A 26150-nucleotide genomic window follows, 5' to 3' on the forward strand; every position below is an offset into this window, starting at 1 on the left:
GGGTTCTGTTGGGGCCGTAGGGGGCGTGCGGGGAGGGGGGCGCTGGATTTACCTTCACAGTCACAGGACGGAGTTGTGCAGACTTAAAGCAACGTCCACCGTGCCCTTGAGGGCGGGTCCAGGCTGAACTCAAGGCAGATAATTGCACAAACCCTCCTGTGCCTGCCACTTAATCAGTCACTTACAGGGGCCGCTGGACGGCTCTCTGGTGCAGTGTCCTGCTGGAGGGGACGCGCATGTGATGAGTCAGAGGCTTCCCGAGCGCCCTGTCCAACGGTGCTGCATGAATTAATCATCAGCCACACGTCGGGTGCCACCCCTGTTTACTCTCTATTTCCAAGATCATGTTTCACGGATCCCCTAGACATTTCTAATAAATATTGTTTTGAAAAAAAAATGGAAGAGTAAAACTAGGCAATGATCAGAAATTTTATTTATTAAATTTTTGGGGGGATCCACTTGTGGCCGGTTGTTGTTGGGACACGGGGAAGTGGAAGGTTGTGAGGATTGTTGACATGAGTGTCTAGTCCTTCTTTCCCGTGGCTTACTCCAGGATTTCTGTTATTGCGGAAACTCTTGTGTCCTCTAATTATGTTCTTTATCGTTTGCTCTCTTCTAGTGCTCTGCTAGATTTGATGTGTTGATGTTTTATTTAAAATATTTATCCCGGGGCTGGAGTGATAGCACAGCGGGTAGGGCGTTTGCCTTGCGTGTGGTCGACCCGGGTTCGATTCCCAGCATCCCATATGGTCCCCTGAGCACCGCCAGGAATGATTCCTGAGTGCAGAGCAAGGAGTAACCCCTGTGCATCGCCAGGTGTGACCCAAAAAGCAATAAATAAATAAATAAATAAATAATAAAATAAAATATTTACCCCTAATTAGGAACAGGCACTAGCTGCCTATTGTAAACAGCCGTGGCATACTCTGGAGTGGAAAAGGACTGTCATTGCTGGCAAAGTCAGGAGTAATCAGGGAGGTTCACACACCCAACTTTGTAATATTTGGGGAAAGTTTAACTACTGTAGTAAGACTTCTTCCTGCACTTAGCCAGTGATCTAAACACTGTGAAAGAGGATAAACGTTTGCAGTGGAGTCACTCTCAACCCAGAAGAGGCCCAGGCTCCATTCAGAAACCGCCGGGACAGTTGGGGTCTCCATGCAGTTGCCGGACACCAGAGCCATAAGCCCAAATGATCCACCGTCTTCTGTGTTAGCAGGTCCCATTGGGGAGACAGAAGTTCCATTAATGTCTATGGCAGAAAAATTAGAAAGTAACTCAGAAAAGTTTAGATGTAGAGTATGGAAGAATTCTATTTCTAAAAGCCCAAATGATTATTTAAAAAAAATTTGTATTTGGTTCTTGTTTGTCTGTGGTCAGTACCTGGTGATGCTCAGGCTTCTCCTTCTCCCAAATATTACAAAGTTGGGTGTGTGAACCTCCCTGATTACTCCTGACTTTGCCAGCAATGACGGTCCTTTTTCACTCCATAGTACGCCACGGCTGTTTACAATAGGCAGCTAGTGCCCGTTCCTAATTAGGGATAAATATTTTATTTAATTAATTTATTTATTGCTTTTTGGGTCACACCCGGTGATGCACAGGGGTTACTCCTGGCTCTGCACTCAGGAATCATTCCTGGCGGTGCTCAGGGGACCATATGGGATGCACTCAGGGATCACTCCTGCCGGTGCTCCGGGGACCGGATGGGATGCGGGGGATCAAATCCGAATCAGCCACGTTCAAGGCAAGCGTTCTACCTGCTGTACGATTATCTCTCTGGCCCCAAGAGCTGACATTTCCTGAGCACTTACAATGTGCTAAATGACTCTGATGCTATGTCCTCATTAAATCCAGCATGGCGTGCGAGTGTTCGCTCACCAGACCTGCTGCTTCTGGGTTTGGGGCCCTTCCGCAGAGTTCCATCTGAGCTGTCTTCCAGAAACACATTGTCCAGGGGACACTTCCTCAGGAATCCCCCTCTCTGACTCAGCGTGGGCCCCGCCTTATACCCTTTTACCCCTGGAAACTGTGGGAGGCGACTGAATATCTCTGGGCCGCTCTCTGGGACCAGGATCCTTTCCTTTCCGGCTTGAGACAAGAACCAGAGGAAAGTCTTCCCTGCATTGATCTGCACAGAGCTGCAAGAGGGCCCGAGGCAGGAAGCTCTGGAGCTTTTCTCTCTTGCTCTCACAGGCAGGCAGTCTGCGGGCCTCCGGGAAAGCTCCCCTGGGTCTGTCCGTCACTTAGCTGGCCCCCGTGCCGTGGCCCACATCAGCACATTACTGCATGCACCGTCATCATCTTACTTGCTCCGTGTTGCATGATGTCATCGCAAAGAAGGCCAAAGCCGGCTAACTGCCCCAGCAAATCCTCCTCTTTAAAGCTTCCAGGCCCAGAGGGTCTTTTAAAGCCCTAAATGCTGAGTCTGCAGATGTAGGACAGGAGGGAAGGGCGGGGCTTGCTGTGGACACAGTTGGAACTACAGATCTATCAGTGGGTAGAGCCCAAGCCCACCCACAAAGCCCCCAGTCCTAGGCAGAGCTCCTCCTTCATTCAGAATTTAATAGCGTGGTTCTTTTTAAATTTTGCTTGTAAACAGCTTGTTAGGTGTTTGCCTGAAGCACAGCCAACCTGGCTTCCATCCCCGGCGTGCCAGATGGGCCCCTGAACCCACAAGGAATAATTCCTGAGTGCAGAGCAGGAGTAAACACCCTGAGCATAGCCAGGTGTGCTCCCCACCCCGCAAAAAAGCAAATCATACTAAAAACATTAATTTGTTTCGGAGGTCACACCCAGCAGTGCTCGGGGCATACTTTGACTCTGTACTCAGAAATCCCTCCTGGCAGTGCTCAGGGACCACAATGGACCTTCAAGGGACCTTCAATGTTCAGGCCCTCATTTTTAAAAAATATATTATTTTTATAAAGTTGTTCACAATCATTCATGACACTTAATATCCAGACACCAGTCCCACCACCACACACCTTCCCAGTGCCATAAGAGGAAAGTGTGTGAAGATTGTTGTGTTTCTCCTCCTGGGGCCATGTAAGCCCTAGATTAAGAGATTACAAGCATGCACGTTAAACCCAAACAAATGTGTGTTACTTTTGGCATGTCAGTGGCAGGCTCTCATTTTTAAAAAGATCTATAGGGGCTGGAGCGATAGCACAGCGGGTAGGGCATTTGCCTTGCACGCGGCTGACCCGGGTTCGAATCCCAGCATCCCATATGGTCCCCTGAGCACCGCCAGGAGTAATTCCTGAGTGCATGAGCCAGGAGTGACCCCTGTGCATCGCTGGGTGTGACCCAAAAAGCAAATAAATAAATAGAAATAAATAAATAAATAAATAAATAAATAAATAAGATCTATAGAGAAGCACTTCTAGGAAGAGGAATTCAGGATTACCAGCTGACATGTTCTGGGAGTGCAAGGAGATTTATAGGTACCCTGGGTCCTCTGAACGTGGAAATAATTCGTGATATTATTTTTTGTGCTGTTAGTCTGTGGTGTCTGCTCATTAAGAGTCAGGGGACAGGGTGTCCCATTATCAGCTCACTAAGCCACGGGATTAGCAGATATTGCAGCAAAAGCAATCACAGGTATTAATGTCCCCAGGGAGCTCTGCGCTGAGACAATAAATTTAACTGTAATCACTAATCAAATCGGAATTTCTCCTTCTGCTGTTTCTAGTACATTTCAGTTTCAGGAATAGAGGGGGGAGAAATAGTAGGTCTTTTTTCCCCCCTGAAGGTTAGTTTTAGAAAAAGAGAAGAGGAAAAACGTTGGACTGGGCCTAGAAGTTGGCTCGATGGCTCTGAAGGCTTGCCTTCCGAGCACAGGTCATAAGTTGAAGCCCCGGGGTTGCCCGCATGCAGTGCATTCCCGGCACTAACAATCCCCAGTGGAGACCGACCTACAGACAGCCCAGTGGCTCAGGGAGTCTCCAGGGCAAACCCGAGGTCCTGAGTTTAAGGCCCAGTTTAATCCCCAGTGTGCGCTGAGGCCAGTCTGACACCCCCTCGGGAGGGAAAAATTAAAGAAAGGGGCAAGATTGGAAATAAATGCCCCTGAGATATTGTAAAATAAAAATGTCATTTCCACAGCAGCCTCTGAAAATAATATCCCGATCTAGATGTGTAGACAAGGGTTTCCCAGGTGTGTGTTAAATTGTGAAAAGGAGCAGAGGGCTGGGGAGATGGCTCAGAGGGTTGGACCCGTACTTTGCAGGGGAGAGCCAGGTTTGAGCTGCACTGGTGGTCCAGAGCACTGTACCAGGAGTCACTTTTCACCAGCACCAGTCGAGGCCCCCAAACTAAATAAATAACGTGCATGAAGTATACTGCCATGCCTCTCTCTCCCTCTCTGCCCCTCAGTCTGGAAGTGCAACACAGTATCTCTTATTGTTATTGTCTTTTTTCTTTCCATTTTGGATCACACCCGGCAATGCTTAGGGGTTACTCCTGGCTCTGCACTCAGGAATTACCCCTGGCAGTGCTCAGGGGACCATATGGGATGCTGGGAATCGAACCTGGGACGGCCGCGTGCAAGGCAAATGCCCTCCCCGCTGTGCTATCGCTCCAACCCACACAATCTCTCTCTCTTTTTTTTTCTTTTTGGGTCACTCCTGGCTCTGCACTCAGGAATCACCCCTGGCGGTGCTCAGGGGACCATATGGGATGCTGGGAATTGAACCCAGTTCGGCCACGTGCAAGGCAAACACCCTACCCACTGTGCTATCGCTCCAGCCCACATAGTCTCTTATTGTGTGGGGGGAGGGGCACCCAGGTTGACACCCCACAGTGCTCAGGAGTGACCCCTGGTAGGCAGGACGGCTGGTGACACTCACTGGGTCCCAAACTCCCCAGGTGTGGGCTAGTGCAAGGCCAACAACTCGCTGTGGTCTAGAGCCCTTGCAGGGACTGAATCGCCAACGCTGACCTGCAAGGAGGCGTCCCTGTGCTGGCCTCTGCTTTTCTCCGGGCACTACCCTGTGTCTCTACTTGCCTCTCGGCCTGTCCCCAGTAAGACGAGCCTCTGGAAGGGGCAGCCGGGCTCTGTGTTGGCAGGGCTTCTCCCCTTGGCCCACCTGGTTTTGCCTGCGCCAGCTCTACGAGTCTGCCCTGGTTACAGAATTCTCTTTCTTTTTTTACTTTTGTGAAGTTTTATTTTATTTTATTTTTTGCCTTTTGGGTCACACCCAGCAATGTTCAGGGCTAACTCCTGGCTCTGCACTCAGGAGTTACTCCTGGAGGTGCTTGGGGACCATATGGGATGCTGGGAATCGAACCCAGTAGGCCGCGTGCAAGGCAAACCCCCTCCCCGCTGTGCTATCGCTTCAGCCCCTCACTCCTCTCTCTTGCTTCCTGGAGTGCCCACTCCCCACTCCCCAGTTAGACGCTAACGAGAAGTGTTATGGGTCGATTTAGCTCATTGTCTAATGTGTCCGGTTTACAGGCTTGAACGTTTCAAGGATTTTTACTTTAGCTCCCAAATCCTTTTGTTTGAGGCCACACCGGGCGGTGCTGGGGGCTGCTCCCAGCTGGAGGCCGCCCATGGTGAGGCGGGCGCGGGGTCCGGGGGGCTCCAGGAGGGGCGCGGGGTCCTGGGGGCTCCAGGCGGGGGCGGGGTCTGGGGGACTCCAGGCGGGGCGGGGGCGGGGTCTGGGGGACTCCAGGCGGGGCGGGGCGCAGGGCCTGGGGGACTTCCAGGCGGGGCGCGGGGTCCGACTTGGAACCTGCAGGGGGTCGCGGGTCGGGTTGGGCACCTGCAGGGGGTCGCGGGTCCGGCTGGGCACCTGCAGGGGGCGCGGGTCGGGCTGGGCACCTGCAGGGGGGCGCAGGTCGGTCTGGGCACCTGCAGGCGGGACGCGGGTCGGACTGGGCACCTGCGCGCACACCTGCAGCCTTGCCCTGGAGCTTCGGCTGCAGCCCTGGCGTCCGCCGCTCCGTGCTGGGCGCCCCTCAAGCCCTAAGCAGCGACTGTGCAGATGACGAGGCCTTAAGGAAACCGCGCGGGCCAAGAGTCCGTTTCCCTCGGGCGCTCCCGAAACGCGCGCGCGGAACTGGAACCTGAACAAAAGCAGCGATGCCGCGCGCCCCCTAGTGCTCGGAGCGAGAACCGTCACCCCGCCTCGCGCCGGGTCCCAGAAACCTGGGTCTGCAATGGTTGGGAAAAACAATCAGGAAGGGGTGAGGGCGGGAGAGAGGGGAGGAAGGGGAAGTAAGAGCATAGGACATAGAAGCCTCGTCGGCGTATCAGTTTATTCAGCCGCGATTGCAGAAACCCCACCGGCTTGAGCCCCACAGTCAATGTTTTGTTGTTTCCTTTGGGGGTCACACCAGGGGTGCCCAGGGCTTACTCCTGCCTGGTGCCCATCACTCCTGAGCTCAGGGGACCACGTGGGATTCTGGGGAGCAACCTGGGTCGACCATGTGCAAGGCAAGCACCTTGCCCTCTCTATTACCTCCCCGGCTGCCGTCATAGATGTTCGTTTCCACGGAAGGAAAGTGGAGAGAGCCTTTAGCCCACCTCTCGGACCCAACCCTTCCAAAGGACCCTCTCTTAGCACCAGATGTTCATCGGGTTTCGGCATGTGAATTTGGGGTGGGGGCACCAAACATTCCACTCATAACCGTAGGGACGTTTATTCAGTAAGAAATGGAGAAACTGATTCGTCGGGTATTTAATTCGCTCCATCACTAGCCTCTCCGGAGGAGGCCGATCTCAGAGCTGGCTATAGGCATACCAGTAAGGCGAATGGGGGCGGGAAAAGGATCTCAGTATAATTTGGCTCAGGATGAAAGCAAGAGATGCATCGTAAAACAAATAGCCAACGGAGCAGAAGTGCACGAGTCTGTCTCTGGTTAATGAAAGAAGGCTTGGTTTTAGTAAACGTTCAAAGAATAAAATTCATAGAAGTTTTTCCCAAAACTGTGTCAAAGGGACGGTGAGCGAGTTCTGAGGTCAGGGGCCTCTTTCTTGTATGCACGAGGACCAGGTTCAATCCCCAGCGCCACCAGAATCTCTGACGCCCCAACAGTAGTACATAGCCAAGGCCCTTCATGGGCCAAGTGTCAGGACCTGGACAGGATAAGGCAGGAGCTCTTGGAAAGGCCCGAAGCCCTGGGCACCTAGGCTGCGGTCTTACTAGGCCCATGTCTCTATTCCCCCTGTTTCAAATTTCTGTCTTTTACTAAGAGAATGCAGGTATCCAAGAGTGGAGTGAGTCTCTGTTTCAGGGGTGGATGTCACCATGCCACGCCCCTCACCAAAGTATCCCGAGCCCACTGGGCCCTCTCAGCCTAATCCTCCCCACCCCACGCCCCACCTTTTAGCCTTAATTTGTGTTCAAGTCTTTAAAGAGTGTTTTTTTTTTTACTTTATTTAAACAGCAGACTGGAGCGATAGCACAGTGGGGAGGGCGTCCGCCTTGCACAAAGCCAACCCGGGTTCAATTCCTCTGCCCCTCTCAGAGAGCCTGGCAAGCTACCGAGAGTATCTCACCCTCACAGCAGAGCCTGGCAAGCTCCCTGTGGTATATTCGATATGCCAAAAACAGTAACAAGTCTCACAATGGAGATGTTACTGGTGCCTGCTCGAGCAAATTGATGAGCAACGGGATGACAGTGACACAGTGATTTAAACAGCGTGATTTACAAAGTTGCTCACACACAGTTGTTTCAGGTATTCAATATTCCAGCATCAGTCCCACCACAAATGGACCCTTCTCTCCATCCCCAAGCCTGCTCCTTTAGCCAGCATTCATTAATTTATGTCAAGTCCGGAGGCATCTCTGCAGTGAGCTGCTCGGTTCGGAGAATCTTTTGTGCACCTCGGACCCCTTTTTCCATCTTTTCCAGAAAAATAAACTGTTGGCATATGCCCTGCAAGGTGTGCCCACTCGCCTGTAGCACTCTGCGCCTCTGGCCCTAACTGCGGCTTTAGTTTTCTTTCAAGATTTACGGGTCTCAGGGGCTGGAGCAATAACACAGTGGGTAGGGCGTTTGCCTTGCACGCGGCCGACCCGGGTTCGATTCCCAGCATCCCATATGGTCCTCTGAGCACTGCCAGGAGTAATTCCTGAGTGCAGAGCCAGGAGTAACCCCTGTGCATTGCCGGGTGTGACCCAAAGAAAAAAAAGGCAAAAAAAAAAAAAGATTTACGGGTCTCTGAAATAAGGCCAATAAATGAGTTTACATAGCTGAGCCGGAGGTGGTTTGTGGGTGTGGCTCCCACATACCTAACTTTTGGCTGTTTAATTTCCTGGTAAACTTGGCCCCAAGTTGTTGGGGTCCGGCCAGAGGCACAGCGGCAATTTGGGGGTATCAGGAAGCCTGAAGGCACCATCAGGCTGCCGATGCACTCACCCCGCAGGTACAGGTTGACCTGCTGACGGCACCTTATCCCCTACTTCAGATTGCCTGTGACGCCATCCATCTCGTCGTGGTGTGGTCAGAATCGTGGTCTGAGGGTTTACTGAGCGTGAGGTGCGGGTTGAGGCTTCTGTGTCACTGTTTTCACCCACTGACTTGGTGGATGTGACTCATCTTCCCCGACCAGTGTTTGTGTTTCTCTAGGAAGTTCAGGGGTGTCGCGTGGCCACATGTGTGGCTGTTTGCTTCAGGGGCTTTGAAGCTGGGACAGTCAGCTGCAGGCCTCTCTGGCCTCTCTGAGGCTGAGCCTGAGGCTGGGCCGACCTTCTGGCACGGCAGGAGTAGAGGTGTGTGTGTGGGGGGTGCCAGGTCTCTGGCAGGGCTGGGGTTCAGTCTGCCCCTGTCCTGCCCAGGGCCAGGGATCTGGGCCTTTGTGGGGCGATAACTCAGCAGCCAGCATCGGAGGATTTGTTCACTGGACATCATTGCCCACCCCCTTGTGTAGTTACCGCATATGAGTGAGATCAGCCAACATTTATCTTTCTCTTTCTGACTTCTTTTCCTTCATCTCTCTCTCTCTCTCTCTCTCTCTCTCTCTCTCTCTCTCTCTCTCTCTCTCTCTCTCTCTCACACACACACACACACACACACACACACACACACACACACACACGGTCGCAAGCTCAGCTCAGGGGCCTGAGTGTCAGCCAAGGTCGACGCAAGGCACTGACGGCTACACCCAGGCCAGCAACAGGAAACAGCTCAGGGGCTACTCCACGTCCACAGCTATGGCGGACTCTGGGCACCAGGCTCCGGTGGTGATGGTTGGGTCTGTCCCGAACACACGCAAACATCGGTTGTTGTTTCCTGGACCAAACCAAATCACATCTGTTTGGATAGATTCCGGGGCATAGCATGTGTTCTGAGGCCCCCACTGGTGTCTCCAGTCTTTCAGAGTGTGTGAAGGCACCCTTCTCTCCTCTTAGAGAAGGGACTTGGGCATCTTCAGGCTTGTGTGTTGACAGGGCTCCTGGGACCTGTTCTCCTTGGGTGCTAAGGAAACGCTGGTTGTTTTTTTTTTTTTTGTCTGTTTGTTTGTTTGTTTCTGCTTTTTGGGACACACCTGACAATGCTCAGGGGTTACTCCTGGCTCTGCACTCAGGAATCACTCCTGGCAGTGCTCAGGGGACCATCTGGGATGCTGGGAATCAAACCAGGGTCGGCCGTGTGCAAGGCAAACGCCCTCCCCGCTGTGCTATTGCTCCAGCCCCGGAAATGCTGTGTCTGAAGAGCCCCCTTCCCTAGGCTGGTTGTCCCAGGGCACTGGCAAAAAGTACATGGGCTATGAACACTCCGCATTTTCCCGACCTTGCCCCTGAGAACGTGGCCCTCTCCCAGGACGATGACCATACACTGTGGTGTGCCTGGGCCAGCTCTCCCAGCCCTGGTTCGCTGCTGTTCTCAATTCTTGACTATTTCGTGGGAAAGGGACTCAGCCCGGGAAAGAAGCAAAGGGGTGAGGAAAAGGAGATTTCCTCAGAAATCTGTAACTCGAACAGCTACAGCCTTTTATTGCAGGGTCCATGGCCCGTGGGAGTCAGGGAAAGTTCCTTCTGCGATGGGTTGACTTATCCCATTACTTACCGTCTCCTCTTCCCTTCTCTCCTTCCCCTAACGGCAACCGCTACGAGGGATTAATAGGCGCCTTGCACAGGGCACATCAGGGATGGGCGCCCGGGTTTCTAGTGGACTGATCCTCTTTCAGTCCTTTTTCTTTCAGCCTCTGCCCTGGTGTCTGTTTATTGCTCCTTGGACTTTCCACCCTTTGATTTAAACTGTTGTATCATTCTCTAGGGGGTCGGGACCTACGCTCCGTTGATGGATGCCCCCACCTCTGAAGGCCTGAGAGCCACGAATAACGCTGTCTCCTCAGCAACCCAAGTGGGGTGGGGCTGGAGACGTATACTCGGAGGTGAAATCATCACACCACAGAGTACACTTAAGCTGCCCATAGCACTAAAATTGTTTTCTAAAATGATTGGACCAATCCCGACCTCCCATCCTTAGGAGGGAGAAAAACCATCTGTAGCCCAGGTTAAAATCAGATCCACAAATTCTGCCCAGCTGTCCCCCTCCAAAGGCAGCTGCTCGCTCTCCCTGGAACCGGACTGGACCTGAACGACGGACTGTGGACAGTGTCCCAGGACTGCGTTCGAGGCCCTGCCCTCAGGGGCTCCTGTACTTCTTTCCTGTTGGGTGGGTCCCTTTTCCTGCCCCTCGAATGAGCTCCCGCAGGCTGCTGGGGACAGAGACCCTGAAGGCCTGGGGGCCTCGGCCCAGGCGGTGAGAGCCAGCAAGTCTCTGAGAGCAGAAAGCCAAGCCGCTCGCATGCCTGTGTCTGTGTGGGGACGCTCAGTGTACGTGGGTGGTATACGCATACGACAGCACCTTGCTGTCTGAAGGTACTAAGTTTTGGGCTGTTTCATGACCCGGCACCAGGTATGTGCTAAGGTCCCCTCTGCAGAGCCTGAGCTGTCCCTGCCCGCACAAGGCATCCTCCAGCTCTGTGCCAGTACCAGGTTCACCTTGGCAGCCAAAGGGAACGTGCCAGCACTGCCACCGCCCGGCCTGGACTGTCCTTTCGAACAGGATCTCTCTGTGCTTCTGCCTCCTTGGAATGTGGATGGTTTGAGGCCGCCCGAGGCTGCCCGGGGGCTCCTGAGGGCTCCGAGCATGTTTGCTGGTCACGCTGATAACTGGGAAGCCGGGGAAGAGGCAAAGCTCATCCGCCTGGCATCCAAGGAGTGATCCGAGACCCGCTTCTCAGAGAAACTCAAACCGGGCCCCAAGGACAGCGATGGCTGGGTGGGTGGGCGCCTTCTCAGGGAGAGAGAGGGAGGGGTGCTGCAGGGGGATGGCTGGGGGGAGGGGGCCTTCCTAGGGAGAGAGAGGGAGGGGTGCTGCAGGGGGATGGCTGAGTGGGTGGGCGCCTTCTCAGGGAGAGAGAGGGAAGGCTGCCTCAGGGTCGCAGGGTCGGGGGAGGTCACCAGGTCAGAGGTCTCCATGGAGCAGGCAGATAGATACTCACTGTCCTTTCTTTTTCTCTTTCCTTTTCCCCCTTCCCTTTCTTTTCTTCTCCCCTCCCGCCCCTGCCCTCCCCTTCCCTGCGGGGGATGGAATCGGGCCTCACACAGCGGAACCACGTTCCAGCCCTATCTGTCCCTCCCCTCAGGACCTTTCTGGGTGCGCTGCTTTCGTGGAACGCAGACGGTTTGGTGCAGCCCAAGGGCTGAGCTGCCCAGCGCCTTTGGCTCTCCGCAGGCGGCTCTCTGGCAGGGGCGGGGCTGCGAGCCGCTTGCATTCTCCGTGCCTCCTCCCCCTGCCCTGTCTCTGCGCTTGCTCACTAACTCTCCTCAGAAGAGCCGACACAGAAGAAAAGTGACTCTGTGGTTTTCAGCCCTTCACGCCGGACGGGCCTGGGCCTTCCCTCCCGAAATGCCCCCAACAGTCTTTGCCTGGTGTCCTGGGGAGCTTGCTGTCGTTTTCTTGGTTTGTCACTTTGTGTATTTGTATGTGTTTGAGTGTGTATGTGAATGTGTGAGTTTGTGTGTATTTGTGAGTGTGCGGCTGTGTATTTGTGAGTGTGTGTGAATGTGTGACTGTGTATTTGTGAGTATATGTATGTGAGTGTGTGACTGTGTATTTGTGAGTGTGTGTGAATGTGTGACTTTGTGTGTATTTGTGAGTGTGTATCTGAATGTGTGACTTTTTTTTTTTTTTTTTGCTTTTTGGGTCACGCCCGGTGATGCTCAGGGGTTCCTCCTGGCTCTGCACTCAGGAATCACTCCTGTCGGTGCTCAGGGGACCATATGGGATGCTGGGAATTGAACCCGGCTCGGCCGCGTGCAAGGCAAAAGCCCTCCCCGCTGTGCTATGGCTCCAGTCCATAATAGCACAATCAGAGTATGTGGGGTCCCGGGCATCATCCTGTCCCGCAGGGAGGACCCTTCGTGGGGCTAAGGAGGGGACGTAACCGAATGAACAGACGCAGAGCCAGAAGGAGGAGGAGAGAGTTTATTCACAGCAGTTACAATACTTATACCTCTTGGTGGGAGGGGGTGGTATGCATGCTTGGACCCCCACAGGAACAATAGTAAAATGTTGATCAGGCATGGCCGTTGGCTAGTGAGACAAGTGGTGAAATGATAAGATCACAGGAATCCCAAGCAGCCTCCGCTTGACTAGACGATAAGAGCCAAGCTCTGTAAGATGGCTCCCTACAAGAGTAAAATGTCAAACTGTGCCTGCACGACACCTTGTTTTGTTTTGTTTCATTTTCACTCTGACGGGAGGGCTGGTACTTATACTTTCCTTCCAATTCTCACTCCATCCTCATGCAGAAACTGGTTTGCATGTTGGTCTTTATGCTTTGGAAACTGAGGCCCAGAGGATGTCATGGTGTTGTCCAAGATTCCTGATGCGCCCCTTTCTAGAACATGCAGTTCCGGAGCGCCCTGAAGCCACCAGAAGCCCCATTTCACTCTCTCACCCAACCCTGGACGCACTTCTCCTCCCGATCCCTCCTCGTGGCTTTCAGGGTGCCGAGGACGGGGCTCAGGGCCCCACACCTGCAAGGCTGTCCCCTAGCAGCTGGCTGCATCCCCAGCCCACTCCCAGCTCATCTTTCCCAAAATAACAGGGCGGTATCTCCAGTGCTCCCAGCTTTAAACAGCCACGCTCTGAGCTAGATTTAGGTCACAAGTGTGACGGGTTTAAAAATAGACCCCTGGGTGCGAGGAGTGATAGAGTGTTTTTTAATTATGTGCAACTTGGCCATAAGGAATTTTTTTAAAGGAAGAATAAAGGAGCAGGAGGAGAAGGAGAATGAAGGAGGAGGAGGATGAGAATAAAGGAGGAGGAAGAGGAGGAGAATGAAGGAGGAGGAGGAGGAGGAGGAGAATGAAGGAGGAGGAGGAGAATGAAGGAGGAGGAGGAGTAAAATGAAGGAGGAGGAGGAAGAGAAGAAGGAGGAGGAGGAAGAGAAGAAGGAGGAGGAGGAGGAGGAGAAGGAGGAAGAGGAGAAGAAGGAGGAGGAGGAGGAGAGGAAGAGGAGGAGGAAGGCAATGGAGGAGGAGCAGGAGGAGGAGGGAATAAAAAGGAAGAGTGAGCTCAGGTCCTCGCAATGTGAAGATGGGGTCGTTGGAACCCACCGTTTTCCATCTCCATGGCAGAAACAGGCTTGTATTCGGACAATGGACTCCTTAATCAGCCTGGTGCTCCAAACAGCGGCCCCAGGGTCCTCTAACTCCCTGACCACCATTCAGGGATGGCCAGTGTCCTGTTTGTGGCCACTAAGATAAGAAGTCTACCAGGTTGCTTCTAGGATGTCTGCTGCTTACTTCAGCTCCCCTGTGGCCATCTCGACGCTTCATCTTTATCACACAGGACCTGCACCGGGGTGCGTATGCCATGGAGAGGAAGGTCACTGCAGGTGCCTCCCGTGGGCCAGGGCGTCTGTGCGCTGCCCCTTTTGCTGAGAATGGCCACGCCACTCATTTATTTCCCAGCCCTAAGGTATATGAGTTACCTGTTTCTCTACAGCTTTTCAAGGCATGTCCCCTCCCCACCCCAAACATACAAAAAAAAAAAAAAGAAAAAGAAAAAGGCTGCCGCCAAGATGTGATCCCGGGGGCCACACGTGTGTGCGGCCTCTCTGCAGCTGCACCAGCGTGACTCCAGACGCCAGCTAAAGTTCTCGGCATGAGCAGCTCCTCGCAGAAGGTCTCCAGACTGAGAACTTAGCTGCGGCCCCATGCCCGCCCAGGAGGGGAAAAGTATTTCTCTCTCTCTCTCTCTCTCTCTCTCCTTCTCTCTCTCTCTCTCCTTCTCTCTCTCTCTCTCTCTCTCTCTCTCTCTCTCTCTCTCTCTCTCTCTCACCTCTTCCTTGCCGGGGGTGAAGGGCGTGGCGACCGCCATATTATGAGGACTACAGATGGGGTTTACAAGCTTGCAATGATCCAATATCTGGAAGAAATCTCCCTGGACTTAGTTGCTAAAGAAATCCAAAACTGACCTCATATCTCTTCACAACAGGTCTGACTCTAGTGGGGTAATCCTAACAATAATAGTGAGATTTGTGTTGAAATATTGAATGTAACCAAAGTAAATAGAAAGTAAAGTGAAATTTATCAGTTACAAGGCGGGGGGTGCCGGGGGGGCGGGATGGGAGGTGTACTGTGGGTTTTTTTGGTTTTTTTTTTTTGGTGGTGGGATATGGGCACTGGTGAAGGGATGGTTGTTTCAGCATTGTGTAACTGAGACTTAAGCTTGAAAGCATTGTAATCTTCCACATGGTGATTCAATAAAATAAAATTCTTTTAAAAAAAAACAAAAGAAAAGAAAAAGAAAAAGAAGAAGAAAAGAAAAATCACAGTATTTGTGTCTTGGGGAAACCTGAGCACAGTCTGACCTAGGGGGCGCCCTGGAGTCATAAGTCTGCATCAAGCACTCAGGGAGCAGGCTCGGCTCTCAGTCCCCAGGGAGTTGTCCACTTTGGCCAGGTCCAGCCTCAGAGGCTCTGGAGCCGGCCCCAGTGCCCTGAGATGTCCCGGCCCTCGACACTCACTCAACCACACGCAGCCGTTTCCTCCCCTTGCAAGCTCTGCACCGCCCTCTACTTTTAGGGGGGCCGGGCTGGAGTCCCCCTAGGCTCGCCCTGGCTCTGAGCTCAGGAGTGAGCCCTGGATTTGCTCAGGGGATCCTCGGCGGTGTTGGGCACCGAACCGGGATCAGCCGCAGGCAGGCAAGCGCCTTAACCCCTGCACTAAGTCTCTGGCCCTTGAGGCTGTCTGGGCACAGGTTCGATACTCAGCGGGTGGACATCCGCGGAAGCAGACGCCCGTGCTTCCCTGCTCGCCTCCGGATCCTGCCTTCCTTTCTCCACACGTCTGCTTCCCGCCGAGTCTCAGAGAAATGCTTGTTTTGTAAGGGACAGCGTGCCTTTGTGAAACAGGTCTAGATGCTCGGAAATGACTTTGGAAATCGAAACCAGAAACCTGCTCTCTGCCGTGCCCAGTGCTCAGTCCGGGCAGCAGTCCGGGCTCCTGGGAGCAGCCGTCTTGCTTCCTGCTGTCGGATGCTTGATTTGGCCTCGGTCCCATTTCCCAGGAGTTCATTTCCAGCCGCACATCCACGCGGGGTCCGAAACATCCTCCAGCTTTAACTTCCAAATCCAGCATGAACACGGTCGTAGAACGTCAACACGTCAACGCTGACCTCTGCCCGGGAGAAAGCATACTGCTTGCACCCGGGGAACCGATGGCAGACAGCTGTTGTCACATCGAGAGCTCTGCTGACACTCGGCGGCACTATGCACAGGAGCCCAAAGCTGGAAGCCACCCAAGCCCAGTGTCCTCTGATGAATGGACAGGCAAGCTGGGCTAAGACGAACAATGGGCTGTTCTCAGCCTTCAGAGGCCAGACATGCGCACCAGGCTCCAGCCAGTGGCCTTTGGTGGTGCTGGACTCAGTGAATCAGCCAGTCTCAGAAAGACCCTCTGATTCCGTTCCGACGGCAATCACAGGCGAGCCACTTCATGGGGCAGAAAGGGGGCACGTGCTTTTCTGGGGCGGGGAGGATTGGGACATTCTTGTTTAAGGGGGACAGAGCTCCGTTTCGGTGAAGGGTGTGTTGGGTCCGAATTTCAGATCCTCTGTTGAGGAGAGACCAAGTCCACACACGAAAATGCAAAAGCAAAGGAACTTTATTGCTAGCTCGAGCCAGGGTCCAAGTCTCATCCAACACAGTGGAGTCTTGACAAGGACCCCGACTCCATGTCACATGGTTTATATAGGTTTCGAAGTTTCAAAGTTAAGCAAGCGCTATGGGAACAGTGATCAGGCAACACTTAAACAATAGTGTCCAGGTTTATGATTACATAGGCTACCCACTCCTTACGGTTAACAAAAAATCATTCCTGGGGCATAATAACGGAGGCACAGTGATTGACGGAGCATTTGTTGGGCCAGGAGCTTCCCAGGTGGGTCCAGGTAGGCTGGTTACACATTGTTCCGTTGCCGGGAAACTGAGTCCGTCTCAGTTCCAGGAACTGAACCTGAGGCCTTCTTGAGTTTTCTCATTTCTGCGATGTCTTTCGTGCCACTGAGTGAATGTCCATCACTGAACTGAAAACTGGCTCTCCTGGGACATTCACACTGTGTCTTTGCGGCAGAAACAGGACATGCACGTGCGCCGGCCACCTCTCCCAACATTGGGAAAACAGTCATCTGTGCATGTGGGAACTCTGACTCGGAAACTGCAGTCTGGGTTACCGCCACCCCTCGGGGAAAGCTCCCTTTATCCCACACCCTGCAAGCTCGGGGCTCAGTGCCCCATGCACACAGAGGTCACAAATGAGCAGTTCGGGAACTCGCTGGTGCAGTTTGGGGAGGGAGGTTCAGGGAACTTGGCTGTGGTTCCCAGCAGAGGTGAGAGGGAGAGGTGGAAGGGCTCCGGTTTGCCCATCGCTGTAGTGGTTCTTGCTCATCTGGCCTTGACCCGCGTGGGGTGAGTTGGCTGTGGCTCACCAAGCGCGGGAAGAGATGCTGCAGTTCCATCAGACCCTTCCCTCCTGGAGAAGCAACAGGCGCTGCTGGCCACCGTCACGCCCCTGTCAGTCCCTGCGGTCTGGGGGGCTGTTCTTGCCCATGAGGCTCCAGCAACGCTATCTTCCCTCCTACTTTTAGTACATTTCCCTCTTGGCATCAGTTCCATTTCCCAGTGAATGTACAGATCGTGATGGAATAGCAGAAGGATTGTTTTTTTTTTTTTTTTTCACTGTAAGAGCAAGGACTGGGGCTGGAGTGATAGCACAGCGGGTAAGGCGTTTGCCTTGCACGCGGCCGACCCGGGTTCGAATCCCAGCATCCCATATGGTCCCCTGAGCACCACCAGGGGTGATTCCTGAGTGCATGAGCCAGGAGTGACCCATCGCCGGGTGTGACCCAAAAAGCAAAAAAAAAAAAAAAGAGCAAGGACTGAGAGTAGCCAGGTCACTCGCAGGAGTCCTGATGACCCGCAGGTCACCTCTGAGAGATGGAGGGCATTTACTTAACTAGCTGGCACCGCACCAGCTTCTTGATGTGGGTAACCAGTGCGTGATCTTGGCAGCCTGCTGTATCTGCCGGGGCAGAAGTTGCCCAGTTCTTGCAAAGCCTTTTGAAGACTGAGGGCGAGGGCCTGAGAGGAATCACTGGCCCTCGGCCTTGCGCACGATACTGGCGACTGGACCAGGACTGGCCTTGGGCAAAGCAAATGCTGTACACGCTTTATGTTCTCTCCGGCCCCCAAATCTTCCAATTTTAAAATGTTGCCCCAAGTCTTCAGGGGGCAGAGATGGGGGAGTGGGGGAAGAACCCTCCTTTCTTGAACCTAACCCACATGGCCTTCAGGCCGCCTTTCGGGAAATGCCTCCAAGGAGCGGGAGCTAGAGACCCAGACGGGAGGGGTCAGCCTGGGGCGTTGACTCTGGCCGTTGGCCAGACTCCTGCTACGGCAGGGGCTGATCTTCTTACCTCGGGCATAAGGCCCCTGGGCAACACCAGACCTTCAGATGCTGCAAAATTCCTTTGGGTTCAGCCACTCGTGCTGGCTCAGGCGCCCTCAGCTGTCGGGCGACTCACCTGATGGCGTCAATGCCGACCCTTGGGTTTCCCTGAGCAGACCGTTAGCATCTCCTCCCTGAGCTGCTGGTTTCCCCTCACAGTCCAGCTTGGACCAGTGTAATGAGCTGCTGGAAGGGGGACGTTGAGGTCACTATGGGAGCGTGAGCAGAACCATTCCCATGGGCCTGGCCGGGAGAAAGGTCTGGAAGGCGCCCTGAGGTGTCCAATCTCAACACGCACGAGTCACCGGGCTGACGGAGAGGCCAGCCGTGGCAGCTCTCCTGCTCAGCTCCTGCTCACGGTTGTGAGGGGGGAAGCGGCCTCAGAGGGGGGGAGTATGCTGGGGTGCAGAGACACAGAGACGCTCTTTTATTGCAAGCAGGGGCAACCTTGTATCCCACAAGAAAACAAACATCTGGGAGGGACTTCCAGAACGTAAAGCAGGGTATTATGGTCCTTGGTTCCTTTTTGGCTGCCCCCCCCCTCCCCGTTCGCTCAGCCATCCCCTGGCTTTGTTTTATTTTATTTTATTTTATTTTATTTATCAGAGGGGAGGGGAACCGTTGCTGGGAAGCCAAAAGGGGAGCTTCACGGGAGGGGCCGCCCATTGCTTGTCCAGTTCAGGTCAAGTCCGGGGGCTCGATCCTCACCCCTAGCTGCCTCCAACTAGGCCTCGCAACCTGTCCCAGGATGAAGGAAGTGACATCTTCACAGGGACAGAAAATCAATGAGCTTTCACGTGATGGCCAGGGCAAAAGGGAGGAGGGGAGCCCAGAACAGAAAAATGTGACCCGACCAGAGTTTGGAAATAAATTCAAGTGACCCAAGATGCAAATCACATTTCCTGCACTTTTGTGTGCGGGGTGTGTCACTTCATGGCTGCCTGTCTATTGCCTGGGGTCCTGCCCCAGGGGTGCCCGCACAGGCGCCCTGTTCTGCTGAGACCCCTAAGCCGAGCACTGTGGGCTGCTACAGGTGGGGCCTGTTCTCCCTAGTTGGCTCCGATGAGCCTGCCCCACCCTCTCCCCACACCCCCCCTGTGGAACCCCGCACTTCCCAGATTTCTTTCCCCACTTTTCTCTCCCCTCAGAAGAGGCAGGCTGCCAAGAGTCCTCGTTTGATCACCCGTTGCTCATGACTTTTACCGTTGGTAAAATTATATTGATTTACCCTGGGTTTACAAACCATGTCAATTTCAGGCACCCAGCCTGGGGGGGGGCACCCAGGTTCAGACCCCACCCCGCCCGCATACGTTTCCCTTCCCCTTTCCCCTCTGGCCAACGGGTCATTTTTGTTGTTTTTGTTGTTGTTTTCCACAGGTCATTTTGTTGTTCCTGCCTTTATCCTCCAGAAGCTTCAAGCGAGACCGAGACCGGTGTTTGTTTCCCCAAGGCTTAGGCTTAGAATAAACAACAAGGGATTAAAAAAAAAATAGCTTCAGTGAATTGGATGAGAGCTGGTCAAGAACCCTTCCTCTTGAGTGCCTCCCGTAGAGGGAGGGGCGGGGTGTGGGGTGTGGGGGGATGGTGGTAGGAACCGTGACATTGGTGGTGGGAAATGGACACTCACGGAGGGATGGGCGCTAGATCATTGTGTGACTGACACCCAGTTATGAACAGCTTTATAATGGTCTATCTCATGGATATTCAATTAAAGAAATTTAAAAAAATAATGTGGAGTTCTGAAATTCAATCAGCTTAATCAATGGCTGAATAAATAGCAGTACTCCTACATTAAAACAAAAACACCCCGAACCAACCAACCAAACAAAAAGAGCCCTTCCGCTTTCCCAGAGCAGGTTTCTTAACACGCCAATCGGCACTGCCTGGATTGGCACAGCGTTTTCAAGCAAACTTTTCCTTTTCTGGACACAGATCCTGGTGAAGCACAGAACCACTTAAGGCACTCCCCTCCATGCGCGATGAAAGATGTAAATACTGAATATTTTTTTAAAAAAGATTTTATTAGTAGTATTTTGCTTTGGGGGGTCACATCTGGCGATGCCCAGGGCAGTTACTCCTGGTTTTGCACTCAGGAATTATTCCTGGCATTGCTCAGGGGACCATATGGGATGCTGGGGATCGAACCCAGGTTGGCCGCGTGCGAGGCAAATGCCCTACCTGCTGTTATCACTCTGGTCCGGGAATAATTCTTTGTGTTTGCTTGCTTTTTCTTTTGGGCACACATCCTGCAACTCTCAGGGTTTATTTCCGACTAGCAGCTCAGGACTCACTTCTGGTGGGGGCGCCTACACTCTGCACATTTGGGTAGAAGCTGGGGCAAATCGAGAGCAAGGCAAACACCTTCCCTGTTGTACTATCGAGCCCCCAAATGTCGTTTTTTTAAAAAAAGAACATGAACCTACACGCATGCCAACTTTCACTTCAACCTCCCTTATGCATGATGCCATCTCGTTCATTCACCCTCTCCCTGCACAAACCCATTTTCACTGACTCCCCAATCTTAACTGGGTAACTTCACTGCAGTAGAGCAGACTGCAGGCAAGCTCATCTCCCCACTCTCCCCTGGGCTGGGAGTGTCCAGGTGGCAAGAGGGGCAGCTTGGCCAGCGCTGCTGGGACTTCACCAAGCCTCCGAACTCCACTTCCAAGGGCTCTGGAGTTAAAGCTCCTTCCTAGTGGTGTGGGTGATGCAGAAGCTTATTTGCGACTCCCAGATTCAACATCTTCAAGAATGAAAATACTGAATAATAAAGATGCTCAGACTCAGAGTTGGAAAGTAGAAAAGCTTATTGCAAAGTCTAAAAGGAAAGGTGCTCCCCCCGTGGAGAGGAACTAGGTATAGGACTAATTTAGCGGTGGCTCTTTGTGTGAGATTTTTATAAGAAAACCGGGTCTCTGTGTGACAGGATGCAGGGAGTCTGCAGAGTGGTCGGGCTGGTTTCAGTCTATCTGGCCACCTGTACCAGGTATTGTCCATAATCTCAGCCTAAGCGCTGGGGCAGAACCTTGTGATGGACAGTCGTGAGCTCCTGATTATCAGAAGTCCAGGAATTTGCCAGGAATTAAAAAAAAAAAAGTAGAATCGTGGGCCGGGGTGACAGTACAGCAGGGAGGGAGTTTACCCTGCACACGGTCGCCCGGTTCGATCTCCGGCATCCCTTATGGTCCCCCCAGCACCACCAGGAGTAATTCCTGAGTGCAGAGCCCGGAGTGACCCCTGGATACCATCAAGGGGTAATTCCCAAGTGCAGAGCCAGGAGAACCCCTCGAGCACCGCCAGGAGTAATTCCTGAGTGCAAAACCAGATGACCCCTGAGCAGAGCCAGGAGTAATTCCTTGGTGCCGTCTGGAGTGACCCCTGAGCACCATCAGGAGTAGCTCCTGAGCGCAGGGCCAGGTGTGACCCCTGAGCATCGCTGGGTGTGACCCCAAAGCAAAATAAATAAATAAATAAATAAATAAATAAATAAATAAATAAATAAATAAGATGAAGGATTGGATCAGCGCATAGCGGCCCACAGCCGGGTAAACTGAGGCCTCGGCCTCCAGCGGCGGGCTAGCTCGTGCTCTCCTAGGAGGCCCCTTCTCCTCCCGCCCCTGGGAACGCCCCGGGGAACAGATCCAGCCCCGTACTGGGCCCCGGCGGACTTCCGGGGAAACCCTGCGCGCGTCAGGGCGGGACAGGAAGTCACGTGGCCCCGGGCGCCCGGGGCCGGAAGTCACGTGCGCGCCCCGCCCCCGCTCGGCCGCCGACTGCTCGTCCTGGCGGCGCCCGTGGCGGGCTGCGCCGGCGCCCATCGACGTTCTCGGCGCTCGACTCGCCCGCGCCGCTGCCGCCGCCGCCGCCGCCGCAGGAGGGGCGAAGCGCAAGATGGCGGACAAGACGCCCGGCGGCTCGCAGAAGGCCGGCTCCAAGGTGGCGGCGGGCGCGGGCCGGGCGGTGGGCCGGGGGCGCGGGCGGGGCCGGCCGGGCCGGCGGGGGGGCCCGGGCGCGGCGGCGGCGGCCGCGGGGGCGGGCGGGGGCCGCGGGGCCGCCGGGGGGGACGCGGGCGACCTGGGGGGACGCGGGGGGACACGCGGGGGGCGCGGCGGCGCGGCGGCCCCGCGTGCCGAGGGCCTGGCGGCCCGGGGGGCGCCCACGTGCTCGGCCCCGGGGCCCCCGGCCGTGTCCAGCCCGCGGCTCCCGCGGCCGCTCGCGGCGGTTCTCGTGTTTTTTTGTTTTTTTTTCCCCGTTTCCCCCCTTTTCCGCCGCGGCCTGGGGAAGTCCGCGGCGCGGCTGGAAGTTGCTTTGCGCCTCAATTAAACATCTTTCCCCCGTGATTTTTCAGTCTCCGGGGCGGGCGGTCGCGTGGGCGTCGGGGGCGTGGCCGCGGGGCTTGCCCGGCCTGGGGGGTCCGCGCGGGGCCCCCGGAGACCCCCCCCAGGCCCGGCCCGGCGCGGCGCGTCCGCGCGCGCCCGCGGCGGCGGCGGCTCCGGGGCGTCACGTGACCCCGCGGCCCGGCGCGTCCCCCCAACGGACCCGCGTCTCGGGGCCGCGCGGCGGAAGTGACCGATCGGGGCCCGGGAGCCCGCGACGGGCGGCAGGGGGCGGGGAGGGCGCGACCCCCGGCCCGCCTTTCCCGAGCAGGACGCCCCCGCGAGCGCGCCAGCCGGCCCGAGCGGCTCCCCTCCCCCTCTCCCCCTTCTCCCCCTTTTGTTTTTTGTGTTTGTTTTCTGTTTGGGGGGCGTGTGCCCGGCGCGGGATTCGGACCCGGGAACTGCCCGCACGGCCGCCCTGTCCCCCCCCCCCCCAGCGCAGGGCAGGGCCCGCATGTGCGGGGTAGGGCCCGTCCCCGCGGTCCCCGCCTCCGGACTGTCGCCTCCTTCCCCCGGGGAGCGGGACCAGGGCGGGGGCTTCACCCCGCACGGGGGCCGGCGCGGACGGGCCCTCGTCCCTGCCCGGCTCGGGCGCCTCCAGGCCCGGCCAGGTGGCTGCAGCCTGGTCCTAATTCCAGCCCGGAGGAAACCTTGACCGCGCAGGGTGTTCAGCCGTGGACAGTAAAGCCGTTTACATCTAGCAGTCATGTGCTAGAGACCTGAATTGTTAATGAGATTAAGTTAGGTAACACCTTTAGTTCCGACCGGGCTGAAAACCGTATTTTGTGTGTGGTTACACGAGGACTGGACCTGTGTGTAGCTGTCCCTAATGTTACTTGTTTTTTTTTTCCTTTTTCGGTCACACCCGGCGATGCACAGGGGTTCCTCGTGGCTCTGTATTCAGGAATTACCCCTGGCGGTGCTCAGGGGACCATATGGGATGCTGGGAATCGGACCCGGGGTCGGCCGCGTTCGAGGCAAACGCCCTCCCCGCTGTGCTGTCGCTCCAGCCCCGAGTTGTCCCTGATGTAAAGAGCCAGTGTCCTTGTATTTTCTGTATCTCAGAAATGAACTACGTTTCCTGTGCATTTATTCCTGTTTGTCGCCACGTTAAAATACTTTCTGATAGAAAAGTGTTGTAATTTTGGTTTTTTTTTTCTTTTGAGCGGAGAGGAGAGACAATTTATGAAAATTTGTTATTTTTAAGATTTGTGGCTTGTTCAGTGAAATGAGGATATGACCACTTTACTTTTCCTTCTGCCTCTTCTGTATTGGTGCTGTTAGTACAATGGAATTGGGGCCAGAGAGAGAAATACAGTGGGTCAGGCACTTACCTTGCACATAGCCCACCTGGTTCTGTCTCTGCCTCTCATAGGGCCCCAGGAACATTGCCGGGACTAATTCCTGAGCACTCCTGTTGGACCCTGGAACTGAAAACAAGGACTAAAACACACATGATAGAATTGCTGTCCTCCTATTTCATTGTGACGAAGCTTTTTTTGTGCCTGTTGTCAAAAATTGATACAGTGCATAGGTGAATGATTATGTAGAGAACTCTGCTAGCCCATTTGAATTTCCTGTGATGAAAACTGGTTTGGGAACTTTTCATTGCTGATTAACCAAAGTATTTCGACTTGTATGACGAAAGTAGAATGAAGATCCATTCAGGGCTTTTGATGTGCAGATATTTATTGGTGCCAGCGTAAGTGGTACCTGAAGTTGTTTTAAGATTTTAATTTAATTGAAAACCTTAAATGAAACACACTTTGAAAATTACCTTCTACATACTTTGCATAGTCTTTACAGCAGACTCCACTCGTTATTTTAACTGAAAGCATCAGGTTTGAGGCCAGAGCCGTATAGTACGTGGATCGGGCGCTTGCCTTGTGCTCCGGCTGACTGGGTTGGTTCCTGGATCCCCGGCACCCCAGATGGTCCCCCAACCTCACCAGGAGTCATGTCTGACTCAGAGCCCTGAGCATTGCTAGGTGTGTGTCTGTGTCCGAACCCCACCCCTCTCCCAAAATATATAAGGTGATTTTGTGTTGAGGAATAGAGAGAATTATGAATTTTCATTTTTTTTTCTCCTGCTTTTTGGGTCACACCTGGCGATGCACAGGGGTCACTCCTGGCTCTGCACTCAGGAATTACCTCTGGCGGTGCTCAGGGGACCATATGGGATGCTGGGAATCGAACCCGGGTCGGCCACGTGCAAGGCAAACACCCTACCCGCTGTGCTATCACTCCAGCCCGAGTTTTTTTTTTTTTAATTTCCGTATTTCCGTTTTCTTGATCTGTATTTTTAGACTTTGGTAGTTCAAATGCTGGATTATGACTCTGGTTCATCGTTAGTTATTGGATTGATTGGATTCCTATTTTTTATTTGTTTAATTATTTATGACCACACCCGTCAGTGCTCAGGAACTTACTCCTTCCTCTGCTCTCAGGGCTCCTGGGTGGCACCCACAGGACCATATGGGGTGCTGAGGAGCGAACCTGGGTCAGCTGTGTGCCAGGCAAGCGCCCTGTCCGCTGTACTCTGGCCCCATGTCCTTGTTCTCTTAAGTCTCGTGCAAGGCACATCCCGGGAGAAAATGGTTCTTCGGTGAATGGTTGACTGGGACGGACGATCAGAACCAGGGTGTCTCTAGAAAGGCGAGGATAGAAGAGCGACCGAAGCGTTCCCTGGAGGAGACGTGTAGGGCTGGGGTGACCTGGTGTGGAATTAGGAGTCGGTGGCCTGTGGTGGCCTGTGGTCGGCTGTCCTGCTGGACGCGATAGCTTGCTTGTCATCTCTGTGCTGTGGTCCGTGCCACTCACCTGACAGATGGAGGCCTTCGACTCTAGGTTTCAGAACTGGACGGTGCTGGCTTCCGGTCCCGCATTCAGTGCCCTGAGACGTTTCCCTCCGTCCGGCCTCTGAGGGGTGGGGACTTCAGCCCTGTGTCAGGAGCACCAAGTCCAGAGAACCCTGGTGCGGGTGTCTCGGGCTGGGTTCCGCAAGGTGGCATGCGTGCAGCCGTGCCTGGGAGGGAGTTGGAGAACAGTTTGGGCCCAGGGTTGGAGATCCAGACCCAGGAGCCTGCCCTGCCCGCCTCAGGCTTGGCCGATCTGGATCAACGGCAGGACTGCCAAGATGGTGCCAGGGAGCGCCCGGAGAGATGGGCCGGCTCAGGACGGACGCGTGAGGAAGGAGAGTCGGCGGTGCTCAGATGGATGCCCGGCAGTGGAGAGAAGACACCAGGGTTGTGGGTCACAGAAGGCAGGTGGCCCACCTCCCGTCGGGGTGCTCCTGCCCACGGGCTCCAGCCTGGCCTTCCCTTTCTCCTTTGGCGCAGGTTTATGTTCTAGACTTGAAGGAACGTATGTGTGTTGTGTGTGTTTGTGTGTATGTTGAGCTGCTCGAGATTTGAAGGAGTGCGCGCGCATGCGTGTGTGCGTGAGAGTGTGTGTGTGTGTGTGTGTTGGGCTCCCCCAGTGCTCAAGGGGGCTTGTGGCAGTGCTGAGGATGAATCCAGGGCTCCCATGGCCTCCAGCCCTTCTCGCTTCCTCACTTCCATTAATTTATTGTTCTTCCCTCAAGGGCCAGAGAGATACCACGGGGTTGGAGGTGTTGGCCCATCCCGCTTTAGTCCCTGAGCATCACTGGGTATGGCCTTAGCCTTGTACGCAGCCGACTGGGGTTCCATCCCTGGCTCCCGCTGCACCCACCTGGCCAGGATAAATCCTGAGCACAGAGCCAGGAGTAAGTCTTGAGCACAGGCCTGTGTGCTCAGAGTCTAAAAAGAAGGAG

The 26150-nt window shown here is 54.4% G+C and overlaps 1 protein-coding gene across 2 annotated transcripts in view; it reads left to right on the forward strand.

Moving 5' to 3' along the window:
- The first annotated feature begins 21761 nt into the window (after positions 1–21761).
- The window catches only part of U2SURP (U2 snRNP associated SURP domain containing), a 44104-nt gene continuing 39715 nt past the window's right edge, over positions 21762–26150 (forward strand). For both annotated transcript variants that reach the window (XM_055128396.1, XM_055128397.1), the window contains exon 1: positions 21762–21917. In XM_055128396.1, the coding sequence (XP_054984371.1) occupies positions 21873–21917 (45 nt within the window). In that variant the 5' untranslated portion in view covers positions 21762–21872. The remainder of the gene's footprint in view (positions 21918–26150) is intronic.

The sequence above is a fragment of the Sorex araneus genome, chromosome 2, assembly GCF_027595985.1.
Source record: "Sorex araneus isolate mSorAra2 chromosome 2, mSorAra2.pri, whole genome shotgun sequence".
NCBI classification, from domain to species: domain Eukaryota; kingdom Metazoa; phylum Chordata; class Mammalia; order Eulipotyphla; family Soricidae; genus Sorex; species Sorex araneus.